We start from the raw sequence: 23,887 nt of genomic DNA on the forward strand, positions 1-23,887 counted from the left end.
ATGTCTCCCAAACCTCCCGACGAGAAAGAATCGCCGGATGCTGCGCCGGCGGCGGCGGCAGCAACAACCACGAAACCCTCCACTCCCGCCACCAAGGAAAGCAATGCGCCGCCCACGACTCCCAAGGCCGCTCCTGCCCGCCCCCGCGCAGCAACCATGAAGAAACCACCAGAACCTCCGACTCTGCTCGCCGATTTCCTCAGAGGACGCCCCTCTCCACAGCGTGTCGCCGCCGAACGAAAGCGAAGAATGAGTCTGGATGCTGTCAAGGCCGAGCTGAGGGCAGAGATGCGGCAGGCTGCTGTCGCAAAAGTACAACAGCCCGGCGGCGTCAGGGAGCGTGTGAACAAATGGCAAAAGACGAATGCCGCAGCCATGGCCTCGGCTGATCCCCTGGCACCCCCCAGCGAGCCTACCGAGCTCGCCTTCCCGGGCGACACGGAGAGCGTCACGGAAGAGGACCGCGTTCGCATCAAGTTGCGGCAGAAGAGGATGTCAGCACCAAAAATGTCTACCCCAAAGATCGAAGTACATAATGATGGCCCGGCCGACGAAAAGGATGAGACCGTCGAGGACCTCCCTGGCGGAGAGGCCAAGCTGGCACCCAAAAAGCGAGTCGTTAGCGACGACCATTGGATGGCGCAGAAGAGAAAGAAGAGCCCCACGAGAGCGAAATCGCCCCGGACCAAAGACGCCAGCCCAAGTCCCACCCCAAGCCCTTTGCCAAAGGGGTTCGTGCAAAAGACGCCCATCCAAGCACCCATCTCCAAGAAGATTCAGGACTGGGCAGCAAAGGTGGAAATGCCAGACCCCCCACTGGTCAAGCAACACCGGGCTGCAAAGTCAACAGACTCGCTCGACGGCAGCAGGATTCAGGCAAGGCTCAAGGAGCTTCAAGAAAGGCAGGCTACGTTGCCAAAGAAGGCGATGGACGACGATGGCATCAGAGTCACGCCGATAAGAACCAAAAAGCTCGATGACGACGGAATCCGTGTCAGGCCACTGAAGACACCAGCATCGGAAGGGTCTGGCGTCAAGACACCGAGACCACAAAGTACAGGTGCCAAATCCCGCGAGCGTAGCCGCGGGGCCAGCGCGAGACATGAGTCGGCGGACGAGATTGTGGTGGTTGAAGAAGACGAGACCGCCATCGAGGTCACAGAAGATGCCGAGTCTAGTGTGCCAGCAACACCGACGCGGAAACCGTCAAAGGCACGCAAAGTGAGCCACAAGAAGAAGGCTCCTCCACCGTCAGACGACAAATCCTGGGTTAGCACCTCGGAATCAGCAGTCAGGACAGGGCTGGACAACTCGGATCTTGCGCCAAGCTCACTCACCAGCGCCCCTGGCGCGAAGCCACTGGCAGACATCCCTGTGGGATTCTCTGCTTTCAGTGAGCTGGATCTGCCCCTCAACAAGACGAGGCAAAAGGCACAGCGCAATCCCAGCTTCAAGGCTGCCGATGTGCTCAAGAAGGTGGTTACCGGCGGCAAGAAGATCCTACATGACGCTGTTGAGCCTCCGAGGCAACCCGTTGCCAACCAGCCTCCCAGTATCGAGAAATGGCTTAACGGGACGGTCGATCCCTTCGTCGATGAGCCGGCGAAGAAGGAAGAGTCATCCGCGCCGGCGCCCAAGAGGAAAGCGTCCGAGAGCAAGCCCGTCGACAAGACAAAAGCGCAAGACACCCGCAGGCGATCATCGGCTGAACCCCGTCAGCGAAAGCCTTCCCTTCCGACTCAGACTGAGCTTTCGGAATCCACTGGGCTCACCGAGTCCACCCAGACAACACAAACTACCGACATGACTCAGACTACACAATCAACGGATTGGACAGAGTCAACCCTATCTTCGACCGACCTCAGCGCGTCAACCGAAAATGACGAAAATGTGGCACCTAGGAATGTCGAAGAAAAGCCCAAGGAAAAGCCGAAGACACCAACTTCTGCTGGCGGCGCTGGCCTTCGTCGGAGAGCAGCTACGAGGAGCTCGCCGTCCCCCGCGAAGTCAGTCAAGAAGCCGTTCCGCGAGATCCTCAAGGAGGCTTTCAGGGGAGAGTCCACTGGACATCAGACTCCGCCTTCCAAGTATATTAGCGAAGAAGAGCGAAAGCTGGAGTTGGATCAGGAGTATGATAGTCCCGGAGAAGATGACGAGTCCAGGCGAACCATGCGCCGTCGCTCTTCTGGTTCTAGCCGGACCTACTCTGAACGAACATTCACTGACGATTGGACGTACGATGATGAGTCCTCGGTGGCACCTCGCCGGAAGCCGCCAACGAACGGCGTACACGAGCTATCAACGATTCTTGGGTCTGCCGACACTCATAGCACCTATGATTCGGACATGACATCGGTATTATCCGAAACCACCATCACGCAGACCACTGGGCTTACGAGAAGCAATGTTTCGCGGCGGCGGAGCAATAAATCGGGTCTCAAGAGAAGGCTGACTAAACACTCCGATCTCGTGTCAGTTCTGTCTTTGCCAGACGAAAGCCAGGTGCCAGGTAGCCTCCGGAGCATCAAACCTAGGGCGAGTGTAAGAAAGGCTGCCAGCGTACGAAGAGCCAATGCTCGTCCAGACACGGTCACAACAAAGGACCTCATGAGGGAGTTCACAGATGACGAGAACTTGTACCAGCGGGAGCTCAAGACTTTGGTCGACGGTGTAGTCCCCGTTCTCCTCTCCACTGTCCTTCACGAGGGCTCTGCCAGTGCCGTTGATCTCTTCGGCCCCGAGTCTCCTGGCCGTAAAGCGAATAGCATGTCGAAATCCGTCGTCAACATGGGAGTTGCACTGGAGAAACTAAAGACCGCCCATAAGAGGGCATCTCATACGGATATTGATCGACTCATTTCCTGGCTGCACACCGCCTCTCCCATATACGATAGCTACCTGGACGCGTGGCGCCTTGGATTCCAAGACCTCGTCGTCAACCTGGCTCCTGCTGCCGATCGCCTCGACGACGAGGATTCCCTCATCGGCGCACTCCCGCGAAACGCCGACGGCGACGTTGTTAACGAAGACGGAGAGAGAGTCGACGTTGCGCATTTGTTAAAACGGCCCTTGCTTCGCATCCGGACTCTTGCAAAGCTCACCAAGGTAACGTTTCTTTCTACTGCATTGATACGAGCCACACTAACACAAAAAATCAGGGGCTTCACGCGGCTGTTGGGTCGTACGATACTCTTGCACTGGTTGGTGACTACGACATGTTGCAAGAGAAGGCCAAGCGTCGCCACAGAGAAGAGTCTGCGCGGCTGGCTGACGAGGACGCCATCAACACCGACACGAGCAGAATCCGTAATCTCCGGACACTCGCACCGATGGAAGCCGTCAAGATCGACCCCAAGCGGCAGGTCAGCGCAAAGGACCTTTTCTCGCTCAGCCTCGCGCACTCCAATGGACAACGCCTTGAGTGCCAGGTCGAACTCATCCACCGCGACCTTCCTGGTGCGAACAACGACAAGGGCGACTTGCTCATCCGTGAGACTGGCAGCGGCCGCCGCACATGGCTCCTCTTCCCTCCCATGCCTATGACTGTCATCTCAGCCCGCCGTGGTGACGCGAGGTTCGAGCTTGTTCTTATGGTGTCGGGCTCCCACAACGGACGGCACTGGTACGAGCTGCTGAGCCTCGTCACAGACAACAATGATCAAGTGGAAGACTGGCTCGACATCGTTGGCACGTCGCCTATGCCACCCAAGGAGCGGCTGCCGGTTGTCACCGAAGAGAGCCTCCCCGACTCACCGCAGCACCGGACCGATATCCCTGTGGGCGGCAAATTGCACGGATCATCATCGAGAGACTTGTCATCTCCAGAGCCATACGCGCCTAAGCGATCGGTTTCTAGTCGCTACCACAACCGCGGCTCAAGCATGCCGACCACTCCCATCCGTCGCAGCCCCTCTCCAGAGAGAACCCCTACACAAGACTCGTACGATGAGGAGGACAGACACAGAGCTGCGCCAAACACAACCCCCTACCGCGCGGATGGCGCTCCCCCTCCTCCCATCCACCGCTCTTTGAGCCCCAAGCCACCCAAGCTATCGCCCCCTGTCGACCTTGGCGGCTCTCGGGTGAAGCGTCGGGGATCCTCACCTCTGAAGCACGAATATCTGCCTTCTGAAGAATCATCCGATACGACTCGATCCGTCACAGAGACCGACCTTTCAGAAAGCGAGACAGAGACAGAATCCGACTACACTTCGTCAGAGTCCGAAGATGACTTTGACGATGACATCCCCGAGACCGAGGTTGGCTTCAGCATTAGAGAGCCCGAGCACCAGCCGGCTGAGGAACGGGAGCGCGAGAGAGAGGAGTTTGTCGACTCCTTCAAGCAAGAGTCCATGATCTCGCAGTCATTCGTTCAGGAGTCCATGGTCTCCGAATCGGTATGCAGTCTGACGCCATCCAACTCGGCATCGCAAGCCGGCCTTCATGGCCGCAAAATGAGCGCCTCAGAGAGCTACACCAAATACATTGCTTCCATCTCGTACTGGAACGAGAAAAAGGGCCAGTGGAAGGACATTTCCCTGGAGCCCTGCTCCATTCAAGTGACGGCTGGTGTCATTGAGGGCTACTCTTTGGTCATGAGTCCCGGAGGAGAACCCGACATCCCTCTTGTGTCTCTGGAGCTTACGCCGCTCGTCCTCCTCCGCCAGTCTACCGTTGTCGACCTTGAAATCCGCTCAGCCGTCAAGGACAACTGCAAGAACAAGGATATTGGTGGGGGCAACTTCCGCTTCCGTTGCCCGTCAGCTACGGAATGCTACAACCTGTACATGGCCGTTCATCACGCGCGCCTCAACAATCAAAAGTTCATCCAGCTCGAGAACGAGGCACGCTATCAGTCGTTCGGTCAGAGACCCTCAGAAGATACCGAGGACAACAGCAGTCGTCGTCGCAGCTGGTTCGGACGCAAGAACAGCTACCGCGCATCGACCCGCGCTCCATCTCAATCGCAAGATGGAAGCACCCCCTCGTCGAGTCTGTCTGCCACGAGCTTCCTCAAGAGGCTCACGCAAGGGAATGCTTTCAACATTGCTCGGTCATCCATCGATAAGCAGGGACATTCCTCCAACAACAACAGCCTCTACGGATCCGGCTCGTCTTCCGATGGCTATCCCCGCTCGCCATCCATCAGCATGTACTCCAACTCCATCCGCAGTCCTCTGTCATCCGACAACATCAAGATTCGCCTGCACCTGCTTGTCAGCTCCAACAAGTGGGAGGACTACGGTAACTGCATCATCCAGATCCGCCGCCCTCCGCCGGGCTGGCATCAAGATCTACGCGCAAACCACGGCCTCGAAAAGCGCGTCACGGTTACCACGATGCCCAAGAAATCAGAAAAGGCACGCATCATCCTCGATGCCGTGCTGGGCAGTGGCTGCTTCACTCCTATGGGCAGTCGAGGTATCATCTGCGGTATCTGGGAGGAGATCCGCGATGAGAGGGGCGAGATCGGCGTGGCGCCCAAGACGGGTGGTGCCGCCGGCTCGGTCAAGAAGTGGTGTTTCCAGTGTTCCAGCGCCTCGGAGGCCTCGTGGGTGTTGAGGCTCGTCCACCAGGAGGTCGGCGTGGAACTTCGAGACTGATTTCGTCTCCCTTCTTTTTCCGTTTTGTCTATACCATCATTTCTTCTTTTTCCTTTCCTCTTTTCTCTGTCTTATTATGATTCCCCCAACACGAGCGAATGGCTCGCTTTTTGTGCATTGCTAGAACCTGGCTTTAGGCGTCTGGCTATTAGGGTGGCATAGCGTGTTTGGAATTACTTCGAAAGGTGTTTTGGCCGAAGGACGGAGGGCGGCAGGGGGCGAAGTCAGGCTTGGCTGGGCTGGGTTCACATACGGGGGTTAAATCATATATACACTCGGGACCATGGCAATGGAGGAGGGGTTGGCCAACGGTGGGGGTGAGAGGGTTACTTGGGCTGGCAGCTTTGTTTTGTTTAGGGCCTTTCGTTTGTTGTTGCTGTTACACATGATACCGAAGTCATTTATTGGCGTGTTTGGGGTAGTGTACGTATTGTAAAGATACCGTGTAAATGAACGGTGGTTATTCAAGTTCGAATGTTTACATTATTTCAAAAAGAAGAGTCTTGGAGGTTTGGTGAAGTGATCTTGTTCCCTCCGAAGAACCTGGTTTGGCTTACGGCTTCAAGTCACCAAAGGATCTCGGGAGATGAAAGCGTAGGAAGCTGGAAGGGGTTCTTTGGGGTCTCCTTTGTGATCTGACTTGGTTCTTTGGTAGTTAACTATTGAACGCCTGGATGCTGTTCCTGACAACAGGTACAAGTCACTTGTAATTTCCCCGCCATTGTCTTTCGTTCTCATTGATAACTCATAGAAGCCTGGGGTGGTTAATCGCAACCTAGTTACTCCCAACATAGTCGTTGACAACCAAGCACGTTTGTTGACACGAGGCGTATCTTTTTGATTCGGAGCACGTTTGTTAATCCTAAGCGTATTTAGTGATCCCGAGCACTTTCATTCACCTCAAACACTTTCTTTCACCTCCAAGTATCTTCGTTGACCCCGAGTGCCTTCGTTGACCCAGAGCATCTTTGTTGATCCTACGTGTCTTTGCTAACCCCGAATATCTTTGTTCATCCCAAGAATCTTCGTTGGCCCTGAGCATCTTCGTTAGTGCGGAGCCTTTTTTGTTGATTCTACGTATCTCTATTGACCTTAATCGTATTTGTTGATAAATAAGTTCGGCGACGAACGAGGCCGAGGAGTGAGTGAAAGTGGTGGGGGGGGATGTGTCCAAACCGTAGAAAATAGTAATAGGGGGGGAAAGAGGGGAGGAGAGCTTCCTCAGGACATTGGAATATCGAAGGCTGCTAGCAGGGGAAAGGTGGATTACAGGTGTGGATTCCAAAGCCTCTCTCTCTCTCTCTCTTGATCAAGTTCCTACGTAAAGGCGATGTCACTTTGAGGCAGAATTCGAGAAAGGTACCCTCTGGATGTCCAGCGGTGAGATGCCCATCCTGTCTGCCTGAATATCCATTTGTGTCGGCCTCGAGGTTAAGCCTGCACCTTGATGTATATATTGGGAATAGTGTGTCGGTGAGGGTAGTTGCTCCCTTTTACTCGGCCCCAGGCAACTGAAAAGGTGCCCCTGAAATCCGCATTATAGCATGGAAGAATGGTCGAATGAGCACGGTTAGTATCATCCCCCCAAGAGTCGTAAGAATGGACTACTAAGGGCAACCCTTTAAGTTTGGCATCGGCTTGAACGGTGTATGCATTACTAAACAGTGTAAGGAGTTCGTTCGAAACTCGCAGTATCCAAGGATGTGTCCTGCGTTACAGTTAAATATCGAACCTGGGCTTTCTGCGTGAGATGCAATGAGCCTGAAGAGGGAAAGATGCCACGTAAGCTTGTATCACTGAATGCGCTGCATTCTGCTCCTGATTAGCGTTTGAGCAATAGCTAAAGGGCGTCTCAGGGCACCGCCAGCCCTCGCTAAGCTCGGGGCTTAGAAGATCTTATCAGGCCCGTAGGCTTTGGGGAGATGTAGGCTACTGAAGGGATGGGACATAGCTAATAATTAGCACACAATGTACCGACGGACGGGAGCCTAGCATCAGTGAAAGTCGAGTCGGAGGTCATAGGCCGTTGCTCGGCTTTCACGATGCTGCCCTCTCCTCCAGCCGAGATGCTTCGGTTTATCGGACCTAACTCCTGTCACGTACACATGGAGACAACAACCTCGGTGCAAAGGCGGGCCCGAGTTGTTACCCCTAGAGTCTCGAGACTGGCAGTTTCGGCTTGTACTGTGACTCGTGAGCAGAATTTTAGAAACCAGCTCGATCTTGTCTCAAGCCCACGGGGGTAGTGGTCATGTGTGGTAATGCTTCTCGGCGGAATACCGATTGACTGAATGGTGGACTGCGATAGCAAGCCAGAAGTGAAATGCTCGCTCTCAAGCTCAAAGTCTTCATGCAGCACTGATCCCAGTTGATGGAGAAGCGCTATAGTAAGCGATCAAAAGACCTTTGGGGTACGTGGTAGCTAGCCTCAGTAAAAGAACCACCAATGGTCCGTCAAAGCAACCCGTCTTGCGGTGCTCTCATCGCCACTCAGACGCCTCGCGAGAGCTGTCTGTGGCTGAGACCTGCGACACATAATCAGGAGAGTTGGTGGCTCTCGAACCCCTGAGATGGTGGCTGGAGAATCATCACTCTCGACTACAACTTCGTACTTCAGAGATGAACACCTAGAGCAAACCACAGCCCCTGAGTCACGAGCTCCCCGAGGCCGTCTCCTCGATTGTCGGCCCGGGCTCGGTCACTGAGCCTCGTAGCCCGGCCTGTGATCGAGGTCAAAAGCCCAGATCGCCATGTTCACCATCATCTCGCTTCCATACCTTCTGGAAGCCTCGGGGGAAGACAGGCGTAATGAGAAGGAGGCCAGGGTGCTCGACGACGAGCCTGCTTCAACCAAATTGCCGGTTCGTTTCGTGGCTCCCTAGCCTATTATGTATCCATAGAGGCACATGCCTGGTCAGACGGTAGCCGGCAGTTCAGCCGAGATGACCACGCAGCAGTCGCAATAAGGCCCAGGGCCGGACTTGAGCTAGGTGAGAGTTTCGATGGACCGGCATCCAGGGGTACAAGTCCCCCGGAGACGCAGGAACGCATAGGGACTGGCGCAACGCCCGTCAGTGTGGAGATGTAGGCTTGGTCGCACTGTGAAGAGAGATCGACGAACCATGCCGATGTGGGTGCCGAGCGGGCAAAGAGCTCACGTGCGAACACGAGCATGCTGGGACGGACTAGGAGGCTGGTTTGAAAGATTCTTTCCAGAGCGCCCCACGATGCCAGGATTAGAACACCAAGTAGGGTGGCAGGTTGTTGGGATGCTGAGGTTGCCAAGTGGGAGCGACTGCTTCGTACGTACTTATGGAACAAGAATGCAGCGGTATTGCTCTTGTAGTCCATGTTGCAATCACTGCTGGTCGCAGAGCAACACTGACGAAGCATGCCTTGTTGTTGAGCAGACTGCTGGCCGGCCGGCCAGCAAATCAGAGAGAGAAACGCAAAAACAGAATTTCAGTTTAGTTCCGGGAGCCAGGTTCGACATCCGGATGGGTGTAAGCTCCAACCCAAACATAATAGGGCCTGTCGACGGGGAAGTAATCCGGTTGATCCGCGCAAACAAATCCCAAAGGGTGAGAATTGGTTGGGAACGGTTGAAACAGCCAAGGGGAGGAGGTCGGTCGGTCGGTCACCGAAGAGGCGAGCGGTTGAAAGCTCAGAGGACCGAAACTGCGAAGGCGTTGATCAGTCGGCCGCTGTAATTAGAGGGAGAAGCGAATAAAGTTATCAGATCGAACCCATGCCATGTCGCTGGGTATTGGCGTTAGTGGAGCAGGTCGAGGGTTACACTAGCCATGGGAGCCCAGGAGAACGCTCGCGACAAGCTCGAAATGAAGATGAGACATTACTAGACGCGCAAGGAGACGCGAGCGGACCCTGCTTCACGACATCGCGTAGGTGAATAATTTGAAATTTCAAGTGAGCTTGCTCGTTTGCGTTGGGAGGATTTGCTAGCGTAGTGTCAACCAGGGGCTTGACAGCAGCCGGTCTCGGAGATGGAGAACAATCAGATTAGATGCGATTGATTTGATGAGATTGATAATGTGCGATAAGATTGGAGTGTGTCTTGGTTTAGTCCGGTGGAAAAAGCCAAACAGCCCCAGCTGAAATGGATGGACGTCATGATTGGATGAAAGGTCACGGACAGGGATCGGATGGTTCAATGCGTGTGGCATTTCGTCAGGAAAAGCAAGGTGCGGAAATGGTTGGTCCATTGGGCAACACGAGACGAAGCATCCCTCATTTCGTTTGGTCGTCCGGCTCAACGCTGCCGATCTTCTTTGCTTGTGACGTTTGTGTTGTGCAACCACCTCGGAGATGAGCGGTCGAAGCGTGAAAGGCAAACCCAGAGGAAGTTTTGTCGCGGTATCTTATGTAGCAGGCAGCATTGCAAACCCAAATGCAAAAAGTCTAAGAGCATCTTCAGATGGATCTAGATCATCAGAAGATCAGAATTTTGATACGCTCACGTGAGCGGTCTTGTTGGGAGCCGACCGTCGTTGCCCGAGTCTAGAGATGGGGCGACGGCCGGAATTCCTCGGTTCGGCAACGGCAGCCGGGGCGCGTGTTTGCGGAATCCGGCGAATTTTGCCCAATCCTACCTAGGAGAGGAGCGGCTGACCAGCGTTGCATTCCGCGGGACACCTTTCGTCAATCATGCAGCATGGAGGTCTGCACGCGGAGCCGATGCTGGTGGTTCTTGGGATTTGATAGTTGATGCGCAACAATCAGATGGTGACGGCCAGCATGGGGGAGACTCTCCTGTGTAGGGTAGGTATGCCATGTGGAAGCGGTATACAGTGTGCGATTTTCGAAAAAAAAAAAACTTAGAAGGGAGCTGGCGGAAAGGAGTGGCAACCCAACGGCTCATGGCTCGGCATTGTGGGCTGACTCGACAGGGTCTTTGACCGAGTCTTGCTCGTGCTTGGCGTGTTTTCCTTTGGGGTTTCGGTGAGCAGTAAATTGTATTACAAGTCGTTATTTTTGGGCCTGCCCATGGTGCTGTTTTCATCGAATGACCGTGGTGCGCAGAGAAATTGCTTCGGTAAGACGTTGGGTCCAATTCGTGACGGGGGGGCTGAGCTCACCCAAGAACGTCTGGGGCCCTGGGGGTGACCACTGTTGTGACCACTGTTGTGGAGGGACGAACCCTACCGCTTAGTAGAAGGCATGCCCGAGCAATAAGGCCTCTGACGACTCTGGGGTGGCTGATTCCCAACGTGCTGGAACACACTGTTTAGGAGTGCGTGGTGTGGTACGTAGGGCCTGGTGGGCAAGTCTGGGGTCGTGACAGGACCCCGAGTCGCAGAGATAGGGCTTCCGACGTTGCAATAGCGTAATAGGGGCTTCTAGGTCTGCACACCGTAGACGGAGCTCCTTTGACAGGACGGCGGAGCTGAAGATCATGACCGGGAGAAGTTGATGGTGCTGCTACATTGGTGCCGTGGAGCGTGTGTTGAAGTGGTGCCGCAGGAGGTGCAGGAGACTGCCGTGTGGTCCATCTCCGAAGGTGGAGGGACAGTATCGGGACTCTGTCCGGCTATCTCAGCGTGAGGGTGAAAGTGAGGGGTGCGGCCACCTCATCGTGCGTAGCCGGCGCTGCACGATGGTAGCGGGATAGCATCACGGGAGAGCGCAATCGTGAGGGGGTATGGTGAAATGAGGGCTCCTTCAATGGCCAGCAAGTCCGGAGCGAATTGGGCCCAGCATGGCGGACCAGCAAGACGGATCTCGGAGTGCGCAAGCGGGCGAGAAAACCCCACACTCTTGTTCTGTGGCGGCGATATGCGATGCAGCAATGTGCGATGTCGTTGGATGTGCAAATACGGGGAAGGGTGAATCGCCAGGTTTTCCAGTTGTGCGGGACAAGAGTCCACCGTCGATGCAGCAGAAATGGGCGGCGACCCTGGCACTGTGAGGATTGAAAGCGCAAGCGAGCAGTCTGTGTACTGTGGTAAGGTGTTCGGTAGGTACTGTGGCACATGTATCCGTATGATGTGGTAAATCGTAAGAAAGCCCAACAAGAGTGGGTGAGCGGATCGGCTTACCTCATTTTACCTTTGGTTTCCGGCAACCGGCTCGGTTCCCATCACCTCGGCCAAGTGCGTACGCAGTAGGGAAGTGACAAGAGACAGAAGGAGCCAGGCGTCAGAAGAAAGAAAAAAGCCGGGCAAGAAAAAGCCGGGAAAAGAAGATGAATCGGGAAGGGGCGGGTGGGGTGGGGTGAACCGTGTAGAGTGGTGTGGAAGGAGAGGCAGGAAGGAACGAGTGACTAAATTCGTACCTTCCACGTTAGCGGATCGGAATGTGGAAGGAGAAAAGATAGGAGATGCAATGCCTTCCGCTGCACCTCGGGCTGTGACAATCAATTACCTACAGCTTACGGAGTACAGGGCATGGCTTTGTTGTTGATGTCGACGCGTCCCGAGGTTCACCGTTCAATCGCTGCAGGAGAGGCTGAGCCCGGAAGTGTCGATTTGGAAAAGAAAGCATCGAGGAAATTGAATGAATGGGATGCGTGACAATGCAGATGGTACCCCAAGACTGGCGGACACAAGTCTCTTCGTCATCGGAGCGGGCGACATCGGCCAAGAGCAAAAGTGCAGGAGTGGAGGGGACGTTGGGTACACAGGAAGGACCCAGCGCGCGGTCTCGTGTTTGGTATCCGTGGACCGTGACTTTCTTAGGCTTTCTGCAAGTGCTTGCATTTCTGATGCTGATAATCCGATTGATAAGGCAAGGCATCTTGGGCGAAAGCAGCCTGAAAAGCAAAGCATGGAAAGCACCCGAGCGCGAGTGCGAGCTCGGATGTGCTGGAATTGACGTGACGCATTCTGACATATTTCTTTCTTTTGCTCGGTAACGGCATTTCGTGACAGTCCATTGCAACAGTACCCGTAAATTGTATTATTCTGTTTATCCAACCGTGCCAACCAAAATTTGACCGGATCAAGGCTGAATCTTAGTCAACGGTGATGCTGCTGTTACAGTCATCAACAGCAGCCGTCAGTGTCGCACATTACCCAATGGTCATTCAACATTACCCAAGATGAACAAATGCTCTCTGCATGCTCATCATGTCATCAATCAGCAATCAAATCATGATGCGCAGCCCGTCGCCGCCGCTTGGGGGCCAAGCCAAGCCCGAAAGCGATACGTACCGTGGACAGTGCCAAACATCTCCGGCACGTGGACAGTGTGAACTTCCAAATCTATCCACTGTCCGGCTGCGGCCACTACGACGGTGCCACCGCTGTGGCGGCTAGGCCCAACAGGGGCATTCCAGGGTCCCCTGTCGCAACCCAAAAACGGAGACTTTTGCACTCTTCTTCGTTTTCCTCACTGTTACTCGATTGCACCTGGTCGCTTTTTACCTTGCATCTGTTACGCACCTCAGTTTACGGAGTACTCCTTCACTACTGGCCAGCCTGGATATCATCAAGCCCTTGTGCCTGTCTTTCCCGGCCGGTTCCAGTCGAAATTTAAAAAGGTGCAGAGAAAAAAAAACCAGTACATTCCTTGCTCCAGTATCCGTACTCCCTCGGTCTAGAGATCGACAAACCTCACCTATTCTTACCAAGTACCTATTCCCCTCCTATCCCATACGCCTTTTCTTTTCCCGGGGCCTGGACCAGGTTTTCCCGCCATTTTTACGGTTTACCTCATCGACCTCTCCACGTCCCAAAAACTTAACATTCCTCACCCTTCCTCCCGATACGTGCTCGTTCCTTTTCTCTTTTCCCTACCTTACCTTACACCACACACCTCGGCTTATCTGATCAAACTTATCTGATCAAGAATTCCACAACCTGGTTTCATCCATCTGACAACCCACAGCCACTCAGCAATTCCTACAAGACTCCTTCTGTTCCGCTCTCACCACAGCATGCTGAGAACCTACTGACTATCCGCCCCTCCATCCTTTCACTCACGTATACTTTACGCCGTCCTCTACGCCGAAGTCTTTTGGCCCACGGTCACCCACCAAAGTCGTCTAGGTCATCGGTATCCGTACTTCCGCCACCTAAACAACTTCCTCAACGACATACGCAAAAACATCGCCATGCACAGCACAATGGCGACCACGGCAATGGCTTCCCAGCTCATCGGGGCTACCAGCAACTGCATTCCCGAGGAGCCCAGCGTTTCTTCCGTCGCACCCTCCCTCACCTACTCGGAAGAGTCAGAGGATCAGGATGAGGAAATCCAAGCCCCTAGGAGACGGCGCGCTTCTACCCGCCTCATTGCTCAGAGCCCTGCCGACATCCAGCGTATTACAGGAGAATCGACAGCTCAATTGATCCAGAGATGTTGCGGTGGCGGCTGCTGCATGAAGTTGGGTGCCAAGAAGGAAGGCCTCGAGTACGAGAGCATCCCCTTTCCCGATAATCACGCGTACAAGTCACTCGCCCTTAAGATTGGCGAAATCCCCACAAAGTTGACCAACATCGCCGACATGCCCGAGCAAACCGTCTTCTTCGAGCCCGTACCACGCTCCACTGCGATTCCCGCCGTCGCCTCGTCTCCCACGGACTCAGCAATCTCTCTGGGTGCTGATGCGCGCGAGGACAAGACGGCAGAGGCACTCGCCACTATCCAGAACCAGCTCAAGGACTTCACAGTCGACAACATCGATACCGCCCGAGAGCCTCCCAGATACGTTCAGCCTCACCCGCCTTACCACGTCTATGCCGCCCGTATCGACTCGACCCGCGAGTTGACCAAGCCCGGCGCCGAGAAGCGCACCTACCACTTCGACCTCGATATCACGAGCTACCCGGGCGAGGAGGACATGGACTTCAGGGTCGGCGGTGCCATTGGTGTCATGGCACCCAACGATAAGGATTGTGTCGACGACGTGTTCGACGCCCTGATGGTGCCTCGGTTCCTTCGGGACAAGCCGGTCCTGATGAAGACCACCAAGGGCCGCTGGCCTACCGTGTGGGGCGACGACCAGGCCCGCGAGATGGTCACCACACGCCGAGACTTGCTCACCTGGTGCTCTGATATCCAGTCCTATCCCCCGACCAAGCAGCTTCTGCGCATTCTTGCCGAGTACGCCGAGGACCCCAATGAGAAGAAGTTGTTGACGTACCTTTGTGCCGCCGAAGGCCAGGGCGTCTTCTGCGACTTCCGCACCGGACCCCACGTTTCCCTCTCCCAGCTTTTGCACGCGTTCCCTAGCTCCCACCCACCCATGGATCTCCTGCTGTCTTCCCTGCAGACGTTGATGCCGCGTTTCTACTCCCTGTCCAACGACCCGCACGCTGCTTACAAGACGCGCGATGGCAAGGTGCACCGGCTGATCGAGATTGCCGTCACGGTTCATGAGACTGCTGACTGGCGTCGCGGTCTCCGTACCGGTATCGGCTCCGGTTTCTTCGAGCGTCAGGCCCAGAAGTGGCTGGAGGCGAAGCGCAACGGAGAGACCCCAGAAATCCACATCCCCATGTTCAAGGGCCTCATGGCCAATCCTCTCGCCAAGCAGTTTGTTTCCGACGGCCCCATGCTTCTCATTGGTGCTGGCGTTGGCATCGCTCCGTTTAGAGGCTTCGTCCAGCGTCGCTTGAAGACGGCCAACTGCGCAAACAAGGTCTGGGTTCTCCAGGGCATCCGCGACTCGCTCGTCGATGAGATCTACAGTGGCGAGTGGGGCGTCCACGAGGACGAGGTCAAGCGTGTCGTCCAGAGTCGTCGCGGCGAGAGTCGTTACGTCCAAGAGGAGGTGCGCAACCAAGCTGATCTGGTATGGTACATTGCCAACGCCGTCGACGGTCGTGTCTTCGTGTGCGGAAGCACCAAGGGCATGGGTGAAGGCGTTGAAGAGGCTCTCGTTGACGTGGCCATGCAAAAGGGCAACCTCGAGCGCGAGGAGGCCAAGAAGTATTGGGAGCTCAAGAAGGAGGCTGGCCAGTACATTGCGGAGACGTGGTAAGGAGCTGGTGCGTGGGCACGCCCGCCACTTTATAAACTGGCACCCTCTTTCACGAAGGCCCCAAAAGTCCGCCAGTCCCGGAAGGATGCGAACTCGGGGATTTTATGGTCGGGGCGGGCGGCTTACTGCTGACGCGGACGATCAATCGGTGCCTGGCGCTGCTGTGCCACCGAACTCGGACATAAAAACGGCTTCGGTCTCATCGGACGTAAGAGATTAAATGCCAACAGCCGCGCATGGCGACAAAAAAACACAAAAAAAGGCCAACGACTCCCGAAACATATTAAGAGCATGGGGGGATGAAGAGGGATGCAACTTCATAACAAAAAGGGCACAAACCTAGACGGCGTTTCGGGCGGGTTAAGGGACATGATTTCTGACAACCAAAAAGACATTGGGCTGTTGCGAGACAGGGGTTTTCTACTTTTCTTCTTATCAACTACGGCATGATGGTGTTGACGGGAGTCAAAATGGGTTTTCAAACAAGGCATTCATTGGATTGCTTTACCTCAGGTGTTGTTAGTCACAGCGTCTTTGGCATGTATGTAGTATAGGCGATGGCTTTCACTGTAACATTACACAAATCTGTTCAACAATCCTTGTTTCAGGAGGTTCGTGCGACTTCGTGAGGCGTTAGGTGAGGAAGTATCGGTGGTGTGTAGTGATTCCATAATCATCATGAGTAAGGAAGGTAGGCTATTCTCCGATTCACGACAATTAGGCCACTTTAGAATACGATCATGGATGATGTTTAGCTAAGATGATAAGATGTAAAGAAGCTTACCATTGATACCTTGCATTAAGGTATGCTTCTGTGGATATAAATGTACGTTTAACTAAGTAACTAACTCTAGTGATACCATTCCTGGTAGCCTTTAACGAGGGATGGCTGGGCTGGTAAGAGGGCCTAACAAGTGCTCCCGTATAAGCTAGATCAGTGTAGTAGGCGAAAATAACAAGAGAAACCACGTAGAATGCCTAAAAGAAGGGTAGTGACAAGGCTTTCAACGGAGATGCGCTCCTTCTCAAAGAAATTCGTGGCATATTTCATAGGTAGCAATGTAGGTGTTTGCTATAAAGACCTCAAGGTAAGGTAGGTATAGTAGAGCATTTCACTAGAACATCTAAGCCTTTAGAAGCGGCCTGTTCTTTTACGCCAGTAACTCTGAAGAAGAGATATCAAGACTGTTCTTTATTCACACTCTCATAACATATCAAACAGATTTATAGCAATTGGGAGACTCCTGGCAACTGGAGGACGGGCAGCGTACGATTTACTAGGTGAGCTGTGGTGAGCAGGTGGGGTTACCTCACTTACGCCCAGAATCCCGTTTTTTTGACTCTCCCGTGCCCAACTTCTCTTATCCCTTATAGTTCTTTTTCTACAGCTTTACGGCGAGAACACAAGAAAGTACATCGATGCGGAGTTCTCTCGGTGCGGGCAACCCATGCCAAGCTTGGCTTTTCCATTCACGGACGTTCCATGTTCATCAAGCTTCCTTCCATCCAGAGATTCTACCGTATTAGTGTCCGCGCCCTTCAAGGTGGTTCTTGGACAACTTTATCAGGTACCAAGGCCCTATCAAGCATGTACTTTACCTTACTCTCTTCTACCCGTCCTCACGCAGTAGATGTAGCACGCTCGTGGACGAATACGAGCGAACGTAACAGAGAAGGGAAACATGAATCGCGTATGGAATTTTGAGTGAATTTGTGAGGAATGATATCTTCTTCCCCCGTTCAAACCCATCACACTAACCATACCAATCACAACCACGGCACCCATCGACATACTGGCTGGCCCGCGACGATCTGCAGCACGGCATCGTCTGGTGGACTCTCCTCCCCTTGGTCACAGATTTCTCTTTTATACTATCTTGCGAGAACTTGTGATGGTAAAATGTAATACTGGCAAGATTGTCGTTGCTGCCAGTACATACTTTTGCTGGGAAATCCCCAGTGTGTAAATCCGTGAGCCCGAACAGAAGTTCATAATTCCGTATTTCCGATCACCCGCCCCGGAACGGAGTGTCCATCTGAAATAATCGCCACCCGCCGAACAAGCAGCCGGTACCGCTTGCGAAAAAAAAAACTGTCTGCTCCGGTGCTGACAGGTCCCCGGGACCCAACACTTGATTTCTTGGCGAAGAGACGGTAGACACCGGCATGCCCGTGCTTCACAACGGAAGCCCGAAGCTTTTGTTTTTTCTTTTCTTTTTTCTGCTCCGGGCATATTCTCTTCCCGGGGGGGATGGACATCTCAACTTGGTGCTCCGAAGTGGAGCTAGAGGTGGATACAACTTCCCGGTCGCATACTGTTCATGTGGGAAACATGTCCATACCCTACTTGGTATCCGTATGGAGTACTCCGTCACCCGCGCAACGAACGGGACGCCATTGCGCCATCGCGATGGCTGGTGCTGTACTGGGCCGCTGGCGGGAGCACTCAGTAGTGTACTTGGGCTGGCGGGGTGGGTTCTCGCGCGCGGTTATGGATCGGGGGGGACCTTTGGCTTATTCAGCTGCTTGTCATCGCGCGGGTGTGTGTAAGTGTGTGTGTGGGGGGCCAGGACGCCCATCACCCATGTGTCTTCTGCGTTCAGGATAGCTTTGCTTGTTTGAGTGATGCGCCCAAATACTTCTGAATCCGTGCGTACTCCGTACGTTGTTGTCGCATCTCGAAAGAGGGGAGCAAACTGGTACAGACGCGCTGTGAAATTGATAATCAGGTGTGCCGGTTTGTCATTCCCATATCAACCGTGCCGCGATTTTGAAGGCACGGATGGTGAAGTATACGGTCAACGGTTGTCGTTGTCTACCCGACCCGCGCGGGAAATTCGAAGAAGGGGTCTCGGAGGAAACGCGGCGACTTCTTTCGATGCCGCTTTTGGTGCGCCTTCATGGTGTGCTGCAGGATCCGATCTATCATCTGGGTTGCTTGTGGATACCTATAAGAGCAGGTCGGCCGCGAGCTTCGAGCCTTGGACGCGCGGGAAAGGCGCAGGCGCATCGCTATGCATGTTTTTTTGAGTGTTTTTGTTCCCTAGCATACAAACAAGAGATGGTCAGACGATCAGGGAGACGGAATGACAGACACACGCGCGGTAGATTGGAAATGCCTGGTGGAAGCTATCAAGCTATTCAGGAGGCTCGTTTTAGCCCCCAATCTTGTGTCTCCCCTGGTCTGTTCTTCACCGCCTGCATGGGACTATGTAGAGCTGGGCGGGATGTGTGCATTCGTAGTGTGCAGTAATACCCGTAGTATATCATTATTCTAGAATTTTCGTGACAAGGCGTTGCGCATGCCGCATGGGCTTTTTCTCCCTCCTTGCAATTCCCGCGCGGTGGATGTCTGCACCGTTCCCCGATTCCCCGAGTATATCGGGAACCGGAACTACAACATATCCCCTTCCTGCACTTTGGTATTGGACGAGAGAAAAGGTATTCCAGGAGATCCCCAACAAAGCTTCTGTCTTGGTACCGGTAGCAACAAGTATTGAGAGTTTGGCGAGTAAGGGGTTCAACTACTATCGAGTCGTGAACAATCATACAATGTATGTACCTGTCGCAGCGTCTGTCGAGGTTTGGTTCCGCGCGGGGATGAAAATGCAAATGGAAGGTACCCCGCCAGCGGAATGATGTCAATCGAGTACTCCGTATCCGTGTACCGCCCGCTTAATCATCTCCTCCAGCCTCCCCCCAATACGGCCTAGTTTGAGTTAATGAGAGTGACATGACAAAGAAATGTCATTCTTCAGCCAAATGTGACTCGCCGTCGGCCATTGGAATCAGGGCAAAAAAAAGATTCCGCTTCATCACGCCGGACCTTTCCTGCGCTATGGACTCCTTGCCAGCCATATCAGTCGCAATCTCTTAGTCCCAGGTAAAGGTACATACATCATGTTGGTGACCGGCGCCATTTGGATATCATTGGGTGTCATTGGTAATCCGATACACGCTTGATTACCACACCATTTGCTCAGCGGTCGGGTCCCTCCAAAGCACGCCTTTGGCGCTCGAGCACCTCACCTTCAGTCAGGGGAGGCCCCCCCAACTGATGATCGGGACGCCCTGATCCATGGCATGGAGGGGCAGAGAAGCGGGGACCTAGGTCCATTGGACTTGTAGCTCTTTGGCGCACCTGCTTGCTTGCTTGCTACCGCAGTGCTGCTTGCTGTGGTTGCTAGGTGTTGCTGTCGATGTGGGGGAGGAGGGGTGTGAGGGAGGGAGAGGTTTCCAACGGGTTCTGAGACGCTTTGCGGGAGAAATCCAAAGGCGGGATAGGAAAGGGATCCGTACCTAGCGTCAGTACGGATACTCCGTAGCTATTGTGGTTCCCATCCCCCCTCCTCTTCCCTCGGTATATAACCCATCGAGACGCCCTCCCCATCCCAAACATCTAAAAGAGAGAAGAACCATGATCAGTATCACCAGAACAGCAATCCAAGCATCAAAGAGACTCTCCACCCTCCGTCCTCTCACAACCACCATAACCAAACAACAACAACCCTTCCTCAGAACCTTTACATCAACAACACCCGTCAAAATGTCCGCCCCCAGCGCAAACCTCATCCTCGACGCCGTCAAGGCCCGCCGCACCTACTACCCCCTCAGCAAGACCCTCCCCATCGAGACGTCCCGCGTCGACGAGATCGTAAAGACCGCCCTCGCCCACGTCCCCTCCTCCTTCAACTCCCAATCCAACCGCGTCGTCGTCCTCCACGGCGCAGAGCACGAGAAATTCTGGGACATTGCCCTCTCCGTCCTCAAGGCCATCGTCCCCGCCGAGCAGTGGGAGTCCACCTCCGGCAAGCTCAACATGTTCAAGGCCGCCGCCGGATCCGTCCTCTTCTTCGAGGACCAGGACGTCGTCAACGGCATGCAGGAGAAGTTTGCCCTCTACGCCGACCGCTTCCCCGTCTGGGCCAATCAGTCCGACGGCATGCTCCAGTTCACCATCTGGACGGCCCTCGAGGCCGAGGGGCTCGGCGCCAACTTGCAGCACTACAACCCGCTCGTCGACCAGCAGGTCGCTGCCGAGTGGAAGGTGCCCGCCAGCTGGAAGCTCAACGCCCAGCTCGTCTTTGGCGGCAAGACGGGCGAGGCCGGTCCCAAGGAGTTCAAGCCCATTGAGGAGATCTTCAAGACCTTCAGCTCTTAGACGCAGCAATCGAATGCGAACGCCTAGAGATAATAATAAAAAAACACCACCACCACCACCACCACCACCATCCCCGAGAGGATTTAGAGCGTAGAAAGAAAGTCAGTGGAGGAGAAAAAAAACACACACACACACACACACACACACACATATAAAGCTGCATCTGCTGGAGTTTTTGGCCCCACCCCGTTTGGCTATGTAGACACCTTTAGCGATGGACTTTTGAATGAATTTAATGCATTGAAATGATTGTAAACGTTTTTTCGTTGTCGTCTTCTCTCCAAATCCTTTCGGAATAAAAAGTGCCATGTAAGTGAGACGGGATCGGCGCCACGCTGACGGAAGCCAATTGAATCCGCCGATTCGAAATAAGCATCTGACGCCACGCGCTGACGGGAGTCAACCTACATTTGGGGACTGTGGTACATCTGCTGACATCCATTCACGCCTCATGACGCCGGCAGAGTGGGATTAAGAACATGAGAGAAAACGAGCTCTCCGTCTTTGTTATTCATCGCGACGCTCTAAGTCGATTGGTGTATATATGTGTACATGGACATCTGTCCTATTTAGACAGGAGACATCTTACTTTTCACTCTTCTTCAATAAATCCCAATGCCTGGCCCATTCTGACCGTCTGGCCCTTTTCAACAGCCCATCTCCAGCCAGACTTGTCATCCGGCGTCTTGCCCTCGGTAGGCGCCTCAAACACCAGCACGATGGTGCTACCGAGCTGGAAACCACCCATCTCCTCACCTCTTCGCAGAGCGTGACCACCGAGCACAGGACTGGCTGAGGCATACGTCGCCTCCGCGAATCCCGTGTAGGGCTCACCGCGGGCCGCAGCCTCTTCCGCAGCACGATCGGCCGCCGTGTCCGTGGTCAAGCTGTTGGTGCGCAGCTCACGATCAAAGTTGATCTTGATGGATCCCACGTTGGTGGCACCGACGGGGACGTAGCTGAAGAATCCGTAGCGCCAGCGGCCGAGGAGAACAACGCGCTCGTTGAGGGTGAAGAGACCGGGCAGCGTGCGCTGGAGGTAAGGGGAGACGCTGTAGAGCTCGCCGGCAAAGTGACGGCGGCGTTCGACGACCCAATTGGCGGGCGAGTGGAAGCGGTGGTAGTCTCCAGGGGCGAGGTAGATGACGGCGTAGTACAGGGACGTCTTGTTATCGGGCGAGATAAGGTCGTACCAGGGCTTCTCGCCGAGGGCGAGGTCGGCACGAACCTCGGAGACGGCAGACGGTGAGGGTGGTTCGACGGCCTCGTCCTTGAGGGATCCCTTGCGCACCGACATGGCGGCGCCCGAAAGGAGGCTGGGTACCGTGTAGGAGATGCCGTTGACGCGTGCGAATTCCTCATCCGTCTTGACAAGGTCCTCGTTGGGGGAGATATTGGCCTTGTCCGCCTCGGCTTCCTGAGGCGTGGACCATCCGCTTGCGATACTTGATGTGGGAGTGTTCTTGCCGAGGAGGGCGTCGATGCTGTACGTCATGCCCTTGACCTGCTCGATATCTCCGCCTTCAATTTGGCCGTATTGCAAGACGCGGCCATCAGAAGGGGAGAGCAAGGCGTTGGAGTCCGGGTGGAGGGGACGGGAACCAGGCTTGAGCTGGCGGTAGAAGAAGGAGGCAAGGTTCGGGTATGTTCGCAAATCGGGTTCGGCGACTTCATTCAGGCTGTCGATGTAGGTTAGCATGTAATAATACCAGACTTGGACTTTTCGAGACTTTACTTGACGCCAAAGATCCATGAGTAGAGCTTGAAACCGGGAACACGAAGGTAGTAGGGAATAGTCAATTCGTTGAAGCGACCCCAGAGCCTCGAAATCGCTTTCAAGGGCAGCGTCGACATGACCTGGACCTGCCATGGTCCGTCGGGCCTGATCTTTGCGCGCTTCTTAGGCGGTGCGCCATCCTGGACGTCGTCCCTCTCCTGCTTCTCGCGCTCGCGCGTCGAGACCTTATAGAACTGGACCAGGCCCAGGAAGCCGATGCCGAGGCCGACGGGAATCTGGTACCACTGCACTTTGCTGTTGTTGAGGGCGTGCCGCAGACGGGAGGAGAAGCGAGGGCGCTGCTGCTGCTGGGAGAAGAATCGGGACGAGGCGCAGGGGCCGTGGAGAGAGAAGAGATTGGTGGCCCGTAGCTGGCTCTGGCGAGCGTACAGCGTAGCCATGATGCAAATGAGACCTCAAGCGAGGAAGTTTGCGATTGTTTGGGGCCACCGGGCTTTTGGCTGGGTTTGCGGGGACGAGCAAATGGGCGAGACGATGACAGTTTGGATGAGCAGGCGTCTTGCGATAAGATCTTGCAGCTCGGCAGCGGCAGCTTTGGGATGACGCAGCACGAACCATCCAGCCACGCTAGTCTCATTTGGGCAACTAGCAGCAACGTCCTCTTAACGATGCAGAATACCTACCTTAGGCTTTCCTTGAGCACACAAAACTGCTGGTAGCTGATGAATTCCATTTCATCTTTTCAAGGAGGGCGTTGAGAACATCATTCCGAAGTAACGGCAGGACAAACTCATCAAGGCTGCATTTGCCTCGAACTCCTAAGCCGCCAGCCTCTTAGACGGAGAAGTACTCGAGTTGTCCATCTCTGACAGGTCTCGATTGTTCCTTGTGCTTCTGAAGCTTGAGAGACTCAACTGCCCAACATTCTCATCATTTTTGCGGGTCTTGTGTTAGTCATTTGGGCAGAAGAATGGAATTTATCGCAACTCTCGTGTCTCTGTGACTGTGGCTTTAGTTATCCCTTTTGGAGCATCATCGATACGGCGCGATCAAAGCCATACAGCTCTAGTTCAAATACACTTCTTCACGGGAAATCCTGTAAACACCACGGAAATCAGAATGGCAGGAAGGTAAGCCTACCAAATAATGAATACCGGTAGGTAGATTCCAGGTCATGCATACCTCCCTTCCTCAATGTAACTGAGGATCAGATGCATCCCATCTTTGGGCTTACATAATCGGGCTGTCACCACCCGCCCGATTGGGACAGCGTGCATGGATCGGGCCTTCCGGGTCCCAGGGACGGACTACGTACCCACGTTTTTAGTGAGGCCAGCGGGTCCGTACCTGAGCTGGAGAGTCTGCAGTCGGAGAGCAACACATGTCCTAAATTTCCCCGTCTACGAACGACACGGTGACATGAGCATCGTTTCCTTGCGCAT

The 23,887-nt window shown here is 54.4% G+C and overlaps 4 protein-coding genes across 4 annotated transcripts; 3 read left to right on the forward strand and 1 right to left on the reverse strand.

Moving 5' to 3' along the window:
* N0V96_010142 (uncharacterized protein) lies at positions 1–5,603 on the forward strand (the record flags this gene model as incomplete). Its single annotated transcript, XM_053196716.2, has 2 exons — positions 1–3,105; positions 3,159–5,603. 2 exons carry the CDS (start codon positions 1–3, stop codon positions 5,601–5,603), a joined length of 5,550 nt encoding a protein of 1,849 aa, XP_053045871.2.
* Positions 5,604–13,674: 8,071 nt separating this feature from the next.
* Positions 13,675–15,546, forward strand: N0V96_010143 (uncharacterized protein; the record flags this gene model as incomplete). The annotated part of the gene is made up of 1 exon (XM_053196715.2): positions 13,675–15,546. One exon carries the CDS (start codon positions 13,675–13,677, stop codon positions 15,544–15,546), a length of 1,872 nt encoding a protein of 623 aa, XP_053045870.2.
* A 4,546-nt stretch (positions 15,547–20,092) lies between these two features.
* Positions 20,093–20,707, forward strand: FRM2_2 (type II nitroreductase; the record flags this gene model as incomplete). The annotated part of the gene is made up of 1 exon (XM_053196714.2): positions 20,093–20,707. One exon carries the CDS (start codon positions 20,093–20,095, stop codon positions 20,705–20,707), a length of 615 nt encoding a protein of 204 aa, XP_053045869.2.
* Positions 20,708–21,299: 592 nt separating this feature from the next.
* On the reverse strand, positions 21,300–22,885 carry PSD1 (phosphatidylserine decarboxylase 1; the record flags this gene model as incomplete). Its single annotated transcript, XM_053196713.1, has 2 exons — positions 21,300–22,386; positions 22,443–22,885. The coding sequence occupies 2 exons, from the start codon at positions 22,883–22,885 to the stop codon at positions 21,300–21,302; spliced, it is 1,530 nt and encodes a 509-aa protein (XP_053045868.1).
* Between the last annotated feature and the right edge of the window lie 1,002 nt (positions 22,886–23,887).

This window comes from Colletotrichum fioriniae (genome assembly GCF_027942845.1).
Source record: "Colletotrichum fioriniae strain IMI 355084 chromosome Unknown scaffold_13, whole genome shotgun sequence".
In the NCBI taxonomy this organism is placed as follows: domain Eukaryota; kingdom Fungi; phylum Ascomycota; class Sordariomycetes; order Glomerellales; family Glomerellaceae; genus Colletotrichum; species Colletotrichum fioriniae.